Here is a 17,866-nt window from a genome sequence, read left to right on the forward strand (position 1 = left end):
AATGCACCAGCCCAGAGCGGTTCAAGGCGACCTGCCCGCCAGCTAACTGCCCGGCAGCAAAAAATTAAATCCTCTCTGGAGGAAAATAACATCATCCAGGGCCTCTATGGTCTTTTATATGCAAGCTCGGCATTTAATCAGGAACAAGTGACAGAAACTAAGAGAAAATGCAGACAGCAGAAACCAGTCTACAGGTCATCCAGGTATTGGGTCATCCATCAGGAAACGTACGTGGCTCTAACCTGTCTGCTTCAGAAAACTGATGAAAAAGCAGAAAATTGTCCAGAGAACTGAAATCAGAAATCAAATGGAAATCCTAAAACTGAAAAATGTAATGACTGAAGTTCAGAGCAGATTAGACAAAGCAGAAAAGAAGACTAATAAACTGGAAGAGAAGTCAATAAAAAGTAATGAGATGGAAAACCAGAGAAAATGGATGAAACACACATAAAACAGTAAAAATATTCTGTGGGCCATGGTGAACAAGATCTACCATCCATGTGAACAGATCCCCAGGAGAAAAGAGAGAAAACGGAGCAGATACACTATCTGAAGAAATTTCCAAAACTGATGTAGGACATCAAACCACACATTCAAAAAAATCTCTGCAAATCTCATACAGAATGAATACAGAGAAAACCATACATAGGCACAGTATAGTAAAACTGATGAAAAACAAAGACTTTTTTCCCATGGAGCCCAGTGGGGAGTCGTGCAGACACTTCCTCCAAAGGAATCACCATAAGAACGCTGATGGACTTTTTCTACAGAAATGATGGAAGCCTGGTGACTATGGAATGACATCCTCGAAGTGCTGAAATAAAAGATCTGCCAGCCTAGACTTCTAAACCCAGTAAAAAATACCCTTCAAAAATGAACTCAATAAAATGGCTCACAAAAAGGAAGCAGGTCTCATTGGAGAGATGACTGATTGCTGGGGGAAAGTGACCAAGCAGAGAAGAGAACGCTCTTCCTTACAGTAGAACTCCCACTAATAAGTGTATAAAAAAAGATAGAAAATCACTATTCTCCACCATGATAGAAATAACTGAATAGGCAAAATTCATCAATGAATGATAAAACTAGTAGGTGAAAGGTTGATGAGGAAGAGCCTGTTTATCTGATTTCAAAGTATTACCCTGCACATAACTTATCAATTACAGTAAATTCAGAGTGGAGAAACTTGTCAGACACCACCTTAACCAAGTGATCAGAGTTAATGTCACAATAATGGGGCAAACGATAAACTTCTTGAAAGGACCCTACAGCCACTGAAAAAGAGAAAACATCCCCATCGTGGTGTTCTCACCAAAAAATACAACCTCAGTCTAATCACGAAGAAATATCAAAGAAACCTAAATTGAGGGGTAGTCTACAAAAATAACTGGCCCATACTCTCCACACTGTCAAAGTCACGTAAGACAGAGAAAAGCTGAAGAACTGTCCCAGATTAAAGAGAGTTGAGGGTCATGCCAAGTAAATGCAATTCATGATCTAGGACCAGGGGAAAATAACTAGAGAAGACACTATTGGGACAGTTGTGAAATCTGAATACAGACTGGGGAGTAGATGATTATAGCAAAGGGAAATGTCCTTGATCTTAAGAAATACACACTACAGTTCTTTAAGGGTAAAGCGCTATGATTTCTGCAACTGATTTCCAAATGGTTTAGAGAAAAATAAGTGTACACACACACACACTTACAGAGAGAGAGAGAGAGAGAGAGAGGGAATGCAAATGAGAAACCAAACAAACAAACCATTCTTAATTGGTAAATTTGGGCATATGGGAGTTTTTGTAGGACTGCAACTTTTCTTTAAATTTGAAATTATATCAAAATAAATTACAAATATTTTATAATGAAAACATTTAAAAAAGAAAGTGAAAGAAAGATGTGTTCAGATCCAACAAAAACTGAGAATCTATAAGTAGCAGACTTGCACTAAAAATCATACTAAGAGGGAACTTCAGGCACCAGGAATTTGGTTTTGATTGTGTGTGTAACAATGCAGAAAGAAACGAGGAACCCTGGGAAAGGAAAAGAGGTAAGTCTAGATGAAAATTAACTGCTTAAAACAAAAATAATGTCTTATGGGGTTAAAAAATGTCAAATTAAGAAACATGACAACACCTGCCCAAAAGTTGGAAGGAAAATGAATACAGTCAAAGGGCGTCAGGTCCTTGCATTGTCTGGTAAGTGGTGAAAGTACTAATTTAAGGTGGTCTGTCAGAAATCAAAGTGTACATTGAACCTCTAAGGTAACCACTTAAGTAACAGGAAAAGAATGTGTAACTAACAAACGAAGCAAGGGGGGTGAGAAGTGGAATAGAAAAATTAATTAATCCGAAAGTCAGAAAGAAAGGACAACAAAGAAGGAATAGATGTGAAAAATAGAAAATAAACAGATAAACAGATAATGCATTTAAATCTAAATATCTCAGTAATTACATTAAATGTAAATGGACTACCTATACTAATCAAAAGGTCAAGACTGTCAGATCAGACTGGCTTGTGAAAGTCCATTTACAGTAAGATTTTATCATCTAACTATCTTAAATATAAGAATACAGCAAAGCTGAAAGTAATACAAGAAAGAAGAAAGTACGCCATGCAAAACACTAATCCCCTCAAAAAGCTGGTGTCTCGCAAACAGCAGGTAAAGCAGACTTCACAGCAAGAAGAACTGCGACATTTCATAACAGGGTTAAAGTATCAACAACAGGAATATCTAGCAACACTCCAAACCAGTGGTTCTAAAACTGAACTCTGCATCGAAATCACCTGGGAAACTGGCTGACATCGTGACTGGGGTGAGGGCCCAGCTCCAGGAGCCTCTTGGCACTTTTGAGAGCTGGCAGTCCCAGCCCTCTAGGTGGACTGCCTAGGACTCAGAGGCCTCACACTTCTGAAGGGCTGTCAGATGGCAAAAGGATCAGACCCAAGGGCCTCCAAGGTAGAGGCAGACCAGTTCCTTCCACCCGGCAACGGAATGGTAAGTGACGGGAGCCAAGTCTGTGGGAAGCTGCAGCCCCTGCAAAAACTGGACGTTTCCTAATCAGTGCTTTGTGGAGCCCAGGCACCCTGTCGGGTGACTGCCAATGGAACTGGTCAAAGCCAGGGGGTCCAGACAGGGTACCAGGATAAGGAGCCATGGGGTTTCAGAATCGCAGGCTAGCTGGGGACACTGTGTGTCCCCTCCCATCTCACCAAGGTGTAAACGGGGTCTTATGGGATGGCAGGAGCCCCGTGAGGACATCCCAGCCCTACTCTCAGTCCTGCAGCCTCCCGGCCTGCAAAGAGGGTTGGGTACGTGCAAGGGACTTAAAGACTGCACCCAACATCTGTCCCCTGCCGTTTCCACGACGGACCGTAGAATAAGACCAAGCACAGAAACAGCGTCACACAGGCCGGGGTCCAGATCTGAGCCAGGAAGTCGCTTCCTCACTGTGACCCTGGCTCACGGAACCTGGGGACACCCAACCTCCTGGGCACAGTCAGAGGACACGGGGTCGGGGCAAGGTGGTGCTGCGGTGCCAGCCTGCCGGAGCCCCACCTTCCCGAGCACCACAGGGAGGCGGAGCCCCCGTGGGGCCCAGGACCCGGGGCCGGTCCCACTCACCCGGCCGTTGGTCTCGCCCTTCCACCAGCCCTGGTCCCCACCGATGCGGCTGTAGATCTTCACCACGTCGCCTTCTCGCAGCGAGAGCTCCCGCAGGTCCCGGGCAGCGAAGTTGTACCTGGCCACGGCTGTGCCGATGACGCGGGGCGTAAACACTGCTGGGGGAGACGGGCGGCTTCACACAGCTGCCGGGCGGGGCCGCCAGGGCTGAGGGTCCTTCGGGCCGAGCTGGGTCTCTCCCCTGGGGCCCAGCCCTGTGCCCACAGAGGAGCCCATGGAGCGGAAAGGCTCTGGTGGGACAGACCAGGCTCCAATCCCAGGGCCCCTCGCTCCTCTGTGGGAGCCCCAACCTGTGGGCACGTGGCCCACCTGAGCTCCACCGTGATTAAGTCAGAGCCTCACCGCCCCACTGGGGGCCGTCACGGGCGGCGAGCGTGCCCGCGGGGATACGAGCGGGTGTCGGTGCTCTGTCACAGTTCCCTCGGGGTCTTCCCCCGTGTGCCCAGGGCCTGGGCATCACATGGCCAGTGGACAGCTGAGTGCCCGCTGCCCAGCTCCCAGCCTGCAGTCTGACAAAGTGCCTGGAATTGGACGCCAGGGCACTGCTGCCCGACTTCCCTCGTGTCCCCAACTCCAGAGCCCAAACGAAACCAGAGAGCCGGTTGGACCAGCTTGGCCCGGGACCCAGGAGTCCTGACGGACAGATGACAATGGCCCGTGACGGGAGGGGCAGCACGTGCGGCTGCTGGGGAGGGCTCTGCCTCTGGCAGTAGAGGGCCGTGCGGCCAAGGCCAGTCGAGACCTGTCCCCCTGCACCCAAGCCCCACAGGTCCTCCTTAGTGTCGCCGAGTGGGGCCCGCCCCGGGTCTGCTCCCACCTTCACCCCGAGGGGGTCGCCCAGCTGTTTGCTGCTGCCAGACGCAAAGCTCCCGGGGAGCAACGGGGGACAGTGGCTGATGAGCTGGAGAGGGGTCGTGGGGGTGAGCATGGCAGGGGTGAGGGCAGCGCCAGGCCGACTGTGTCTGCAGGAGCCGCGGCAGCCCCACCCCCCGCCCCGCCCCCCGCCGCTCCCCTCTGCACACACCCGCCCCGCCCCGCCCAGGCTGCGGGCAGCTGCGGACACTTTCAGGCCGGGGCCGTGGCCCGCCAGGCAGCTGGCGGCAGGCCGGGCCCCCCACGCCCCGAGCAGCAGCGGTACCTGGCCAGAAGGGCACGGAGGAGCCCTGAGAAGCAAGGCTGAAGCCCTGAGGACTGAGAAAAGAAAAGTTGTAGGAAGCGCAGGAAGCTGCAAAGAGGCGAGAGAGACTGTGAAAGGGGCGCCGGGGAGCATCCACACGCCGTCCCAGGCGCGGTCCCAGGCGGCGGGGAGGGGGCCCAGGCCCCGCCCAGGGCACCAGGAGGGCAGCGGGACGGCGCGGGCCCTCGCTCCACCTCCTGCACCTGTTTCCTGGGCCACCTCCTCCCAGTGGGCGGGCTCACGCGAGGATACAGGAAACTACTCGTGCAGATCACAGCCCCTCGCCCGGCACACAGTAGGTGCTCACTAAAGGCCCGTCGCTCCTCTCCTGGCCTGCTCTGCCCCGGTGGGACCCGAGGTCCTGCGGGCCCCTGCAGCTGGAGGAAGTGGGGTGGCTGGCTCCGAGACAGAGCCCTGGGCCGGATGCCTAACACTCTGGGCCCAGCCTGCCCCTGCCCCCAGCTGGCCCCCATCTGCGCTATGGAGCCCATTCTGCAAACACAGGTACTGGCTCTGGCTCCCTCGTAGCTGGGGTCCCTGGGCGGGGCGGGGGCGGGATGCTGGGGTACAGGGATGGATTTGAGGACAGAAGGGACCTGCCCTGTTCCCTCCCCACTCTGACCTCCAGGCAGAGGTATCGATCGGAGCAGCAATTCATAGCTGGCACTCCCCACCTGTCACATGGGGCCGCCCTGGCACCCTGGCTCAGGAGGGTGCCGGTGAAGGGCTGGGGGGCCTGGGCCACTGCTCCCCGGGGTGGGAATAGGGAAGGGGCTCCTGGCCGAGGTCAGTGCAGCCCACCGGAAGCCTTCCGCGCACGGGCGTTACCTGGGGACCGGCTGGAGGCCCTAGAGGCCACGCGTTCCCGTGACTTGTAGGGGTACTTGAGCGTGGTGTCCAGCTGCTTGAAGCTCTCCTTGAGCGAGTGGCACTGGTAGTACTCTACCAACTCCTGCAAGACGCACACACTCACTGCTACCTCCGCCTCCAGGCAGTCCTCCCAGACGCCCTGCCCTCCCTCTCCCACCTCCCCAGGTTCTCACAGGGGACTCATCTCCTTGACCCCCGGAAACACCCCTCCTCCTCGCTGCCCCTCCTAGCACCCAAACTGGGGGCAGGGTGGTATCGCAAACTTTTGATCCTGCAATTTCTCTCCCAAAAGTTTCTAAGGGAAGAGTCAGGGAAGAAGGCCGGGATGGATGACACAAATGCTCCCTGCAACACTCTTCGTAATGGAGAAAAACTCGAAACGCCCACACGTCCAACACCGGGGAAGCGCCTCGGGAAAATCCCAGCGTATCCACGTGACCGCACGCCACGCGGCTAGTGGGGCAGGAAGAGGGCGGCGCCCCTGGTGAGCATTCGCTGTGTTGAGAGGCAAACTGAGAGTTGGGTCCAGTGTGGCCAGGGGCTTTGTTTGAAAAAGGAACCTATAGACCACACCTAGGCTCTACTGAGAGGCGGTGGGGGCTCACCCTGAGACGAGAGCATCAGGTCTGGGGGCAGATCGTGGATACTCTCTGTTTTACTGGGTGTGTTTCTGCGGCCGCAGTGGGCAGTCTAAGAGCTCAAATGCTCCAGTGAGATGTTCTCCGTGCACGGAACACGTGTAATTTAGCAAAGAAACACCAGGTCCAACTTTAAAATCATTTTAAGAAGGACTATGCGTCTCGCGGCTTTCTGGCTGGGCTGGGACAGCTGGGGGTAGGGGCGTTGGAAGCGGATGGGCTGCGTGATGCTGGTGGCCCTACTGTGTCCGCCACGGGGTCTGGGGGACAGAAGCCTGACTCGGGGGCCTGCGACGAGGCCCTCCCTGTCCCAAGGTGCCCTACGATCCAGTTTCCCTGGATCTTTCCCACACTGGGAAGACCCTCCTCCCCGGGGAGAGGGGGACCCCTGCTGGGCTCTCCCCCTCTGCAAGCCCGGCCCGCAGGAGTGGGTGCAGGGGGCCCCTCCTCCTCGGTGCGGCTGCGGTGGGGGACCTGGGCCGGCGGGAGCTGCGGGATCACGTACTGAGAGGCTTTCAAATTTCTTGGCTTCGGTGATGTGCACCCAGCTGTCCTTCTCCACCACCTTGATGTGTTTCACCTCGTCGTTGAATCTGGGCAGAGCACACGGGAGCGCCGGTCACTGCGCGAGCCACACGGCCCCCGGCCCCCCAGGGGTCCAGGCTTATCGTATGTTTGCTGAGCGAAGACCCCGGCCCTCGGCCCACACCTCCTGCTCCTACGGCTGCAACCTCTCTCCCCGCCCCGGCCGGGGCCTGTCTCCTACCGCTTGTCCATCCATCCATCAGGCCACCCGTCTGAAGCCCAAACTCCCGGGTCAGCCAAGGCCTCAGGCCCCGAAGCACCCCTCCTCTCCTCCATCCAGCGCCGCTGTGATGTCCTGCCCCGGATTCCGCCTGTTCTCTGCACTGGGGACGTCCCCCTCCCCATTCCCCCATCACCTGGTGAGGCTTTCACAGCATGGTTTGTAAGTCAGAGGTCTGACCTTGGCCTGTGAGGCCCGAAGGGAGCACCCTCACCCCAGCTGTGACACCAGCTCCTAAGGTTCTCCTCCTCTGCACCCTCACCCCAGCTGGCCGGAGGAGCTCTTCCTCAGACACGCCAGGCACAAGCCTGCCGTGCCCTGGCACTGGCTGTTCCCTCAGCCCAGAACGCTCACCCTCCTGCCACCCTCACGACCCTGCCTTGTGTCCAGGTCTCAGTTCAAATGTGGCCTCATTGGAGAGCGTGCACCCCTTGCCTCCGAATCACAAAGCCACACAACGACATCACGAGTAAAGAAAACGACACGCCAACATCCCCTATGACGACAGAGGCACGAATCCTCAACGCACTCTCTCCATATGCACATCTATACACACCAACGTATAAAGAGACCTTTACACCACGACCAAATGGGACACTCCAGGAATGCAAGGTTGGTTTAACATCCGGAAACCAGTTAATGGAATAAACAACTGTTATATAAGCAAACGCGCAGCTGGCCAGCCTCCTCTCCCGTGGGGCCTTGGAGAACACCCACCACTCTGTTTCTCCTGGATTCAAAGTGAGCTGAGCGTGCGCAGCCCCACCGCAGCTCCTTGGACAAGACCCGTCTGAACCCCACTCCAGAATCCTGCGGGCCAGGCACCCAGAAGGTGCTCCACGAATTCCTATCAGGCGAGACACGTCTCTGCCACTTCACTGCTTAGTGCTGCCCCAGCCTCTGCCACAGGCCTGCCAGCACGCCTCACGCGCCACTCATCTCCCAGGACCCTACTGAGACTCTCACTGCGGGAGGCCCCACCTGCACTGGGTCACACACCTTACGATGCTCCCACCACCCACGGCGGGTACGGCTGATCTCTGCTTGAGAGCAAGTCCTATGTACCAGGCGACCCAGGTTGTGTCCAGCTGACATTCACTAGACGTCTGTCACTTTCAAGGCTGCAGGTGTCCTTTGGTTTTTGTATTTTAGAAAAGCCAGTGCATTTGTTTCAGGCCCAGACATTAGTGGGGCCTCTTGGAAAGCCCGTGGGGACCGTGGCAGTTTGTCCACCTGGGTGGGGGTCTCTCCTCAGTTCTGGCTCCTCCTGGCTGCCCAGATCCCGACCCCTCCAGCTTTTCCACCACAGGGGTCCTCCAACAGCCATTCTGTACAGTGGGACCCTGTCCTGGATGACCAGGGCATGACCTCCCAGTAATGCAAGCAGGGGATGGGGATACGTTCACGCACGTGCACACGCGCAGGCACGCTGGCCGGCAGCACGTGCGCAGGCCGGGACCCGCACCCTGCTGCTGGGGCGCTCATGCTCTCGGCCCCCACTGGGCACAGATGCAGAGGAAGCTGATGCAGGGGGCGGGAGAACAAAAGCTGAGATGGAAAGACGGGAGTGGGCTGTGTGCTCAGGACCTGGGTGCGGCCCACTGAGCCCGGCTCCCGTCTGCCCCTAACGGCCAGAGGCGCTCCTGCATCTCCTACCGAGAGGGCCTCTCTGCTCCCTCGCGTTGGCTTCTGTGACTCGATACCAGAAGCACCCAGGCGGTGACTCTGTGGCCGTCCGGTGGCCCGGTCGCTGGGTCTGCCCCACCCCCCACCCAGCACCCACCCAGCAGACCCGAGGGGGCCTTCCCTAGATATAGGTCACCCTGCTGGGGGCTCTTGACCCCATCAAGGTCACGGCAAACCAGAACCCTCTATTCACCGGCCTGAGACTCCTGTCCAGTGTGTGTCCTATGCCGATGGTGACCAACGACCAATCAGATTCTGTCTCTTGAAGAGGAGACAGAAGACCCACAAGGGGGCAGAGTCTGAGCAGGGTGACCCCAGCCCAAAGGCCACAGGCTGGAGCCCCGAGCTGGCAGCAGCGTGACTGTCCGTGTTCTCCAAGGCCACCTGCGGGGCCGCTGGAAGTCCCTGACCTCTCACCACAGGCCTGTCCCCATCCCTGAGCTCCTCTGGTCCCCACCACCTGAAAAACACCAGACCGAGCCCACGGGGCGGCTTCGGGCAAGGCCGACGGCAGGCGGGATCCCTCACGCTTGTCCCGGGCCAGGTGCATTGTGCAGACCCGCTGACGCCCCTGCATCTCCAAAGTGCCCTGGCGTGGGCAACGCATCCCAAGGCCACACCCAACAAGCCCAGAATCCGGAGGGGATGTGGGCTCCTTGGCTCGGAACGGCATGAGGGGAGGGCCTCTCTGAGCCCCAGCCTCCACGTACTTGATGCTTATGGCAAAGCGCTCGGCCTCGGCCGGCCGCTCCCTGATTAGGTAGGTCCCGCTGGCGTGGGATTTGAGCAGGTTGTCGGTCTGCTGCCGTTCCATGTTGCCGGCAAACCTGGAGCAGAGAGGGAAACGGGGCTGTTCACTGACACGTCTCTAATCTGCCGGAAGAGCCTATTGGGACGTGAGGCCACGCCCCCAGGAGGAGGGCCGAGCAGTGGGCGGGGTCTGGAGGAGACGCGCGGGGCGGGGCATCCGCGTGCCGGCTCACAGCCCGCACAGGGAAGGTGGTTGAGGGAGAGACGAGGACCCCAAACAGGCCCCAGGCACTCCACCGCGGCCTCCACCCTCCAGAACCTTGGGCCTGCAGGAGGCGTTCAGGGTAACAAGACATTAGATCAAACTTCCTTTCCAAGTTGTCATTGTCTAATAAGCAGCGATAAACACAAACTGCTCACGTGGGGTTTTGTTTTGTGTCCTAACATACTGGAGACCATCAGCATCTCCATGGGTGGGTTTCCGACACACTGACTGAAAGCTTTTCTCGCCAGCTCTATGGAAATGAAGCCCACCCTGACCCCCAACCTCAAGAGCAAAGCCTGACCCCATTTGCACCTCCCTGTCGGGCTGAATTGAGACTTTTGTAAACAGATTCATTAGAAAATTAAAGTTCTGTGCATTACCCCATCAAGTGAAAATCACAGCTTAAGTCCTCCACCCTCCACATTAGACCCAAATGCAGGGTGAACAGTTTACTGGAACAGACCCAGGGGTCTCAGAGACCCAGATGGGGCGGTGCCGGGGAGGCCAGGGGCACCGAGGGTGCAGGCACGTCACACCACTGGGCACAGGGATCCCGGGGTGGCTTCAGGGATCAACCCCAAACCGAAAACCACAAGGGTAGACCCTCCCGGGGTCGAGCGGCCCACTGCTCTGGGGCTGCCACAGGGCGAGCTTCTGCAGGGCCATGTCACTGAAGGGCAGTCATTCTTCCAGGCAGCCGGTGAGCCAGGCGGCAGAGCGATAAAAGCTGGCCCTGAGGCCAACCTGCATCTGAGACTCGTACCTACCGGGTCAGCTCCACGTTTTATTCATCAAACAGCCCCACTGCTCTCCTCAAGCCCGTATGAGCAGATACAATTATAATCTTGGCCTTAAATATACCTCCTTCTATATACTGGTATTTTAGACAAGGCTCAAGTAAGATCACATTTTAAAAAGGGCTTCGTTCTCCCAAATGTTAGAACCTGATGATCTGTTTATAGACGGGGAAACAGCGGCCTCGGGGTAGAGAAGACTCCCCCGGGCTCCCAGCGATTCAGAGCCGAGGAGGGGAGAAGGCGGCCGCGTGCAGCCTGGCTCAGCTGCCCTGGAGACACGAGAGGCAGCCTGGGGCCCCCGCTGATCCACTCACCAGGGGTATGCTGTGTAGTCCATATCCCGGGACGGCGGCCGGCTGATGGGCGGCTGGCAGGAGAGAACATTTGGGTTGGTGTATCCCCAGGGACTGTCCACAGAGCAGGGCCCAGCGACGTCCTATCATCAATGACCCCGGGAGCCTAGCACTGGCTACCAGGACGTCTGTGGACTTAGGCCCAGAGCCACTGGCCTGGGAGGTCCCTGAAGGCAGCAGCCAGGACTCACCATCTCTGAGTAGATGCTCAGTGGGTCTGATCGAATGAATGATTGATTGACCGAATGAATGAATATATAGCATCCAACTAACAGTGCAGTGTAAGGAGAAAGAGAGCAACCTGAAGGCGGCTACGACTGCTCAGCAGTGGACAGGAGCACACCCTATACCTCGCGTCCTCTGCAGCAGACGGGCCGCAGCCCCAAGGACAGGCATTGGGCCAGCAGCAGCGCGCTCTGCAGGTGGAGAGCCGCGTCTGCAGCAAACCTCGCGGCTCTCCAGACCCCGCGCTGCGCCCTCGCTGGCCTGACCTCCCCTCACTGGGCCACAGGCTGGGAAGAGCCTCCTAGACTACCTGTCCCTTCCCCACCCCATTCACCATGCAGATGAGGAAACTGAGGGCCAGGGTTGGGAAGGGACCCTGAGGGACCCCCTGCCCCCCCGCAGGCCACCCAGTGAGTTAGTGACATTTTCTTCCTCTGCTGTCTGGTCCCTTCGACCTGCCAGCAAAGCCTGTCCTAAAATGCTTTCTCCTTCGACTGGGCAATGGCCTGCACAGAAGCACAGGCTGGGCGGTGGGGCCAGAGGCCGGGCAGGGCCCCGTAGGTGGACCGGGGCTCCCAGGGGGTCGGGCACCTGCCTGCTGCTCCTTCGGGAGAAGTTTCACTCTCTCACTTTTAGCTTTTTCTGGGGTGTGTGTGGCTGACGCAACTGATGGCTGCCAGCTCGATGCCTTTTGTAACGGAGCAGAATTTGCGCCACAGTGCTCAGATGCAAGAAATGCCATACTGCCTCTTTTCTAAACATCATAACATCTAGCTCTGAGTCCTTATGTTCGAGGGAGAAGACTTATACAGTCCCTCCAGTGTGGAGAAAGGCGGCTGGTCTTTGGTCCATTGCACCTGCTGCAGAGATGCCCATTTTAGTGTTTTTAAAACAGCCAAGCCCTCCCAAGAGGAGGGATCCCCTGCCCGTTGGCCCTTCATCCCAGCTCCAGGGCCAGCTCACAACGGCCTGAACAAGTCCAGGGCGTCCTGAGCGAGGAGACAGCTCTCAGCACCCATGGCACCCTGGCCACCATGCTCCAGAAACTTCCATGGGAAGTACTCACCCTTCCATCCACTGGACAGGGCTTCACAGACGAGCTAGGGAAGTAACCTGACTTCCTGGTTTGCACCAACCGACCCTGGGAGAGGACAGATGGTCAGGGCCGGCGGGGCCTGGCCTGGCCAGTGGTGGGGGGAGGGGGGATTGTAGCGTGCACTCAGCTTGTCCTGAGGAAGACGAGGGGAGTCCCTGAGAAGCCCATCACAGCACCACCTTCCTGCTGTGACCTCAGCTGACCTCATCACCGTTTGGGGCGCCCTCACTTCACAGATGAGGACACGCTGAGGCCCAGAGAAGTTACACGCCTTGTTCAGCGCTGGGACCAGAGCCCCCTCTCCTGGCTGCCGTGTCCTCTTAGCCACACCGGCCCTCCCCAAACTGTGAGGGGCGTGTGGACCTGGGGGTCTTGATAAAACACAGCACAGCGTGGGAGGGCCTGGGGGGCGACTGTTCACTCTCTCCGTTCGCTCTGCCTGGAAGACCCTCCCAAGGCCTTCCCGGCCCCCACTTTCACATCAGCAAAGTGTCTCTGCAAGGCCACCCAAACCTGATGGCCCTGGTGACAGCTAGGGAGGGGAACTGGGTGGCTGGGGTCAGCGCGGGGCAGACGCTGTACTGCAGACACCTTCTCAGCTCCTGAATCTCCAGTTACATGAGGCCGAGTCTGGTGCGATAAGTTCGTAAGTAAGTACGTGCTGACAAGGGCCACCACACAACAACGACGACGGCAGTAACAGTACTTGGACACTTGAACACACGCACTGTAGCATCAGCTCTAAGCAGGTCGCCCTGGTCACCCAGCCTGGGCAAGTGCCCCAGTTTCCTGCGGTACCACATAGACCCCGTGGACGGGGGCGATCTCAGGGCAGCACCAATGGCTCCCCTTTCTCAGGCCTTATAATCAGAAGAGCAGGTTTCATGGCTCAGAGCCGTAAACCATCACAGGGACCTGTGTCCGTGTTTGGGCCTCCTGGGGCAGGGCGGTGAGCGGGTCTCGGTCATGCTGCACCCCCAGTGCTGAGCAAGGTGGTGCTGGCCTGAACTGGGGCAGGTGGGGAGCAGGGTGGGCGTGGCATGGCCTGGGCGGGGCCTGGGGTGTGTGTGTGCAGAACATAACCCAGGCAGGAGGCAGACAGGGAAAGGGCTTGGACGCCAGGAGGACGATCTCTACCGTGAGGGGATGCTGCACCCCCTACCACCTCAAGGCAAACACCCCAAGACCCGGGCCCTGCTAACAGCCCACTCCTCTCGACCCCGATGGTCTCGCACCCCAAACCCACCCCTGCCTGGAAATGCAGGACCCTCTGCTGCTACCCTGGGGAGTGGGGAGGGGGTAGCCGGGGGCCCGAGACCCTCCCAGGTCCAGGACCCACCTCCCACCACTGAGACTCAGGGTCGCCTCTCAGCAGCTCGATCACATCACCCGTCTGGAAGGTCAGCACCGGCTTCCCGGGGGGAGCAGGGTTGCCATGGTAATTCTGCACGGCCACCATCTTGGGACCTGCGAAGGACAGGGCAGGAGAGGGCGTGGCTCGGTGGCTCCGTCCTGGTGGCAGCCCACCCCAGGCTGACCTTGACCTCCCGGGCCTTCTCAGACCTCTCAGGGCTCTTGGCAGCGGGCCATGGGCCTCTATCGCCCCTCCCTAAATTCTTCCCGTAAGGCTCCCACGTCCCTTTGTTACATATCATACGTAAACTATTTGTGAGATTAACAGATTCAGGGTATCACTGCAGTAACGGCAACTTATTTTTAAAGAGCGCTTTCTGTGCCGTCATCCAAACAGCTTTCGAATCTGTGACTGAGAGCCAGCAGCGTGGAGTAGAAGACGGGGCATCCCTCCTGTTAGAGGTGGGGGCCGGGTCAGCGACCTGCCAAGGCCACACGGCCACTCCGGGGCAGCCCTGGGCTGACGGGGGCGGGGGGGCCCGCCTGAGCCCCCCCAAAACTTGCAGGCCTCTCCTAGACCGTGCCCTGCTCTGACCGGCCCAGCCCTGCAGGGGCCGCGTCTGCCAGGCCCGGTTCCTGAAGCTGGTGCCCCAGAGGCGGCAGCATGGTTTTTGTTTTCTGTTTTCATGGTTAGGTTGGACTCTGTCCACAGCTCGGGCTGCCTCATACCTGGTGCCTTCAGTTCTCCTGCTACCCAGCGCAGAGCAAGGGGGGCTTGGGGGGCGGAGCAAATGGTAAAGCGACAGCAGCAGTGTCCCAGAGTCTGCTCTGCTCGGGGTCTCCGGGCTGCGGCTCAGGGTTTCTACTGGGCTGAAGGGACCCTGACTCTCTGCAGGCTGGGCCCTGGCCCCATGCCTGGCGCTGCGCCATCAAAAACTAAGGAAGCTCCCAGGGGAAGTGGCCGTGGAGGTGGGAGGGAGATGGGGCCGGAGGGCAGCACACACCCTGGGAGCCGGGAGCCAGGTGGCAGACACCGCGGCCAGGCCCAGGCTCGGCTCCCAGGATGACTGCTGACAAGGACGGTACCAGAGAAGACCCAAGTCCCACAGACTCACCTGGCCCCGCTCCAGAGGTGTCCTGTGAGAGCAAGGACAGAGGATAGTGAGGAGGGAAGGCCGCCCAAGCATCCCACACCCCCTGCCCCCCACACCCAGAGGGAAGGGTCAAGGCAGGAAGTGGGGAGGGGGCCAGGAACACGTCCTGAGCGCCCACGGACATTTGTGATGGTGACAACCTAGTTCCCTGTGTGACACGATTCTTACTTACACCCTCCACCTTTGTACCCCTCCACAGCCCTGGGACATCTGTCCTCTTCCCCTCCCATCCCTTACCAGTAACTCCCACCTCCTCCAGGAAGCCTGCCCTGACCACCCCAGCCCAGGGCCTCCCTGCTCAAAGCTTGGGGTTTGTCGTCTCTGTCCGGGACGTGTCCTGCTGCATACACTAAATGTTCTGTCTTCCCTCCTCTTTGAGGGCATCTCTGTAGCCCACGCAGGGCCCAGTAAGAGCCCGTTACGTGCTGGTTAATTTGACTGGACCCCCATGGCTGGGGAGAGAAATGACGTCCACAATCCAGAAGTGAATTCAGTGACTCCGTCCCCAAGTCAGCTGAAGAGAGGGCTCTACGTCTATCAGGATGGGGGGCAGGTGGGCAGATGCCTGTCACAGAGCTGGGCACCCAGAGCCACCAGCAAGCCACTGGGCAGGTGGGACGGGTGGGCAGCCGGGCGGGGGAAAGCTACCAGGGCCCAAGAGGCCATGCACAGGGACCCATGTCTACTGACGACCACGAAGGAAAACAAAGGCCCCTCGTAACCAACAGGGGCTCTGCAAGCCGGCCTGGCCCCAGGAGCGTGAGGGCCGGAACGGTTGGGTCTTTCCGGCTCCAGGCACGGGGCGGCGTAGGGTGCAGGGCAGTGGGAAGGGAATGGTTTGGGGGACTCACCAGGTCTGCAGGAGAACCTGAAAAGGAAGCACATCGGGGTCAGAGCCGCTGGGCGCGCCCACGTGTGTGAGCGAGGTGAGCTCCAAGGCCCTTCCTTTCAGACCTGGATTACGGACACGCGTGCCTGGTGACCGCGAAAATCTCTCGACTACTTCTGATGGCGACTTCTGAGCTCTGGTTTTAGGGGCCCCACGGGAGAACACACACTGGGTATCAGACCCAATGGCAAACGGGTTTTCCTGCATGAGCCAACTCTGCTCCAACGGCAGCAACTGCCTGATCACTGGACAGAACCTGGGCTCAAAGGGAAGGTTTCCACAATTGATTAGTGATGCCTGCCGTGGGCAAATGACAGAAGACGTGGTAGTCCTGCTACTCTATTTGTCAGCACCTCGGACACGGGACACCTCAGCTCATCAGATGGAAGGCAAACATTCTAAAGATTCTTTCTGCCTGCCCTGGGGCGACCCAAGGGGAGGACACAGCTCCAGGCTGGGCCCCGGTCATCTGACAAGCTGAGCTGCCACTCCACCACCAGACAAAACAAGCACCACAAGGGCTAACGTGTGGCTGATGTGACTTCAACACCGTCTAACACACGCACAGTCGCAGCCTGCTTTGGGCAGACATAGGATCCGACAGACCCTGCAGAACAGAGGCTACAGGCGTCAGGCATCAGGCACGTGCCCTTGGGGGAAGCACACGCTCCTTAAAATAAAACCAGGTGCCCACCACGGGCTCTCAGTGACACGGGGAGGGTGCTGATGACTTCAGCTTTCGAAAGATGTGCAATTGCCTAACTGGTAAAGCCTCAACTATACACATCATGAAAAACACAAAAACCTAAAAAGAGATGGGGGATGGGGGCGGGGGCATTGCAAAAAAGGGAGAAGGCAGGTGATGGCTAACGGCAGCTGTTTTTGCCCGGTGTGACAAAAACCAGGATCCCTTTCATCTCCCTTACTTTCCTCTATATCTTCTATGGGAAATGGGTATTTAATAATCAGAGGCAAAAGGAAACAGAAAGATTATTTAAAAATAAGAAAACTTGGGTTTCCCTGGTGACGCAGGGGTTGAGAGTCCGCCTGCCGACGCAGGGGATGCGGGTTTGTGCCCCGCTCCGGGAAGATCCCACGTGCCGCGGAGCGGCTGGGCCCGTGAGCCATGGCCGCTGAGCCTGCGCGTCCGGAGCCTGTGCTCCGCAACGGGAGAGGCCCGCGTACCGCCAAAAAAAAAAAAGAAAACTTGACAGGAAATACACCAGAATATCACCTTTGGTTATTTCTTAATCTGTTCATAAGTGATAATTATTTTCTTCTTTATTTCATTTCTCCTCTTTTTTTTCCCTCTAAGTTTTTGATAAAGAAGTATGTTACTTTTAAGATCAGGAAAAAAATGTCAGAAGAAATGAACTGTCCAGTCGCTTGACGCAAAGGACACATGGCCACAAGAGGGCGGTAGCCATGGGCGAAGCTGAAAAGCTGCGTCGGGGCCAGTCGGGGCCGGCAGCATCCTCTAGCCCGGAGGAGACTGGCAGGGTCGCTGAACTTCCGCCGGGCCGGAGTGGGCTGCATCGGGCGGGCCTTGGTGGGGACGAGGGGGTCTGGGCTGACCTGTCGGACCCTCCTCCCAGATCAGGGCACTGGACCAGCAGTCACAGTAAATGAGGAATTAACAAACTCTCCTACTCTGGGCGGTGGTGTCTCGGGGGACAAGCAGGCCCGGCATGTTTCCCTGTCTACTTGGAGCGTGGTTAACCCGCTCTGAGCGCAGCTCCCCTGAGTGTGGATGTCAGCAGAACAGCCCCATTTCACGGGGATGTGGGAGCATCTGGGCCCCATGAAGCAGGGCGAGCAGCGTGGTGCTTGACGGGTGCCCCACGCCCGGATCCAGAGCTCAGCCAGCCTCTGACCGTGGCGGCTTTGAAACCTTTCAGAACCATCTCAGGCTTTCCGGCGGCCCGTCCAGCTGCTCTAGGCTGGGCCCTCCCCCAACTCATCCCCCAAACCAAGACGACTGACAGGAGCCTCAGGCTTCCCCCATCCGAGGCAAAGGGGAGCACAGTAGGTGCCGTGCACGCACGTGAACCGTCTACAAACAGGGCTGTCGCTAAAGAGGGCCGGGCCTCTCCAGGGCGGGGGAACCCAGGGGCGAGGTGTTCCTCT

At 57.5% G+C, this 17,866-nt stretch overlaps 1 protein-coding gene across 11 annotated transcripts in view; it reads right to left on the reverse strand.

Annotated features, from left to right (window-relative positions):
* The window catches only part of VAV2 (vav guanine nucleotide exchange factor 2), a 178,001-nt gene that overhangs the window by 2,384 nt on the left and 157,751 nt on the right, over positions 1 to 17,866 (reverse strand). For 2 of the 11 annotated variants that reach the window (XM_067742775.1, XM_067742776.1), the window contains 10 exons: positions 15,702 to 15,718; positions 14,812 to 14,833; positions 13,683 to 13,810; positions 12,314 to 12,388; positions 10,984 to 11,036; positions 9,568 to 9,684; positions 6,872 to 6,959; positions 5,687 to 5,810; positions 4,820 to 4,906; positions 3,622 to 3,776 (listed from right to left, as the gene is read on the reverse strand). In XM_067742775.1, the coding sequence (XP_067598876.1) occupies positions 3,622 to 3,776; positions 4,820 to 4,906; positions 5,687 to 5,810; positions 6,872 to 6,959; positions 9,568 to 9,684; positions 10,984 to 11,036; positions 12,314 to 12,388; positions 13,683 to 13,810; positions 14,812 to 14,833; positions 15,702 to 15,718 (866 nt within the window). Of the gene's footprint in view, positions 1 to 3,621; positions 3,780 to 4,819; positions 4,907 to 5,686; positions 5,811 to 6,871; positions 6,960 to 9,567; positions 9,685 to 10,983; positions 11,037 to 12,313; positions 12,389 to 13,682; positions 13,811 to 14,811; positions 14,834 to 15,701; positions 15,719 to 17,866 lie in introns of all 11 variants that reach the window. The other 9 variants (XM_067742779.1, XM_067742780.1, XM_067742778.1 and 6 more) reach the window with 6 other exon arrangements.

This window comes from Pseudorca crassidens, chromosome 7 (assembly GCF_039906515.1).
Source record: "Pseudorca crassidens isolate mPseCra1 chromosome 7, mPseCra1.hap1, whole genome shotgun sequence".
Classification (NCBI taxonomy): domain Eukaryota; kingdom Metazoa; phylum Chordata; class Mammalia; order Artiodactyla; family Delphinidae; genus Pseudorca; species Pseudorca crassidens.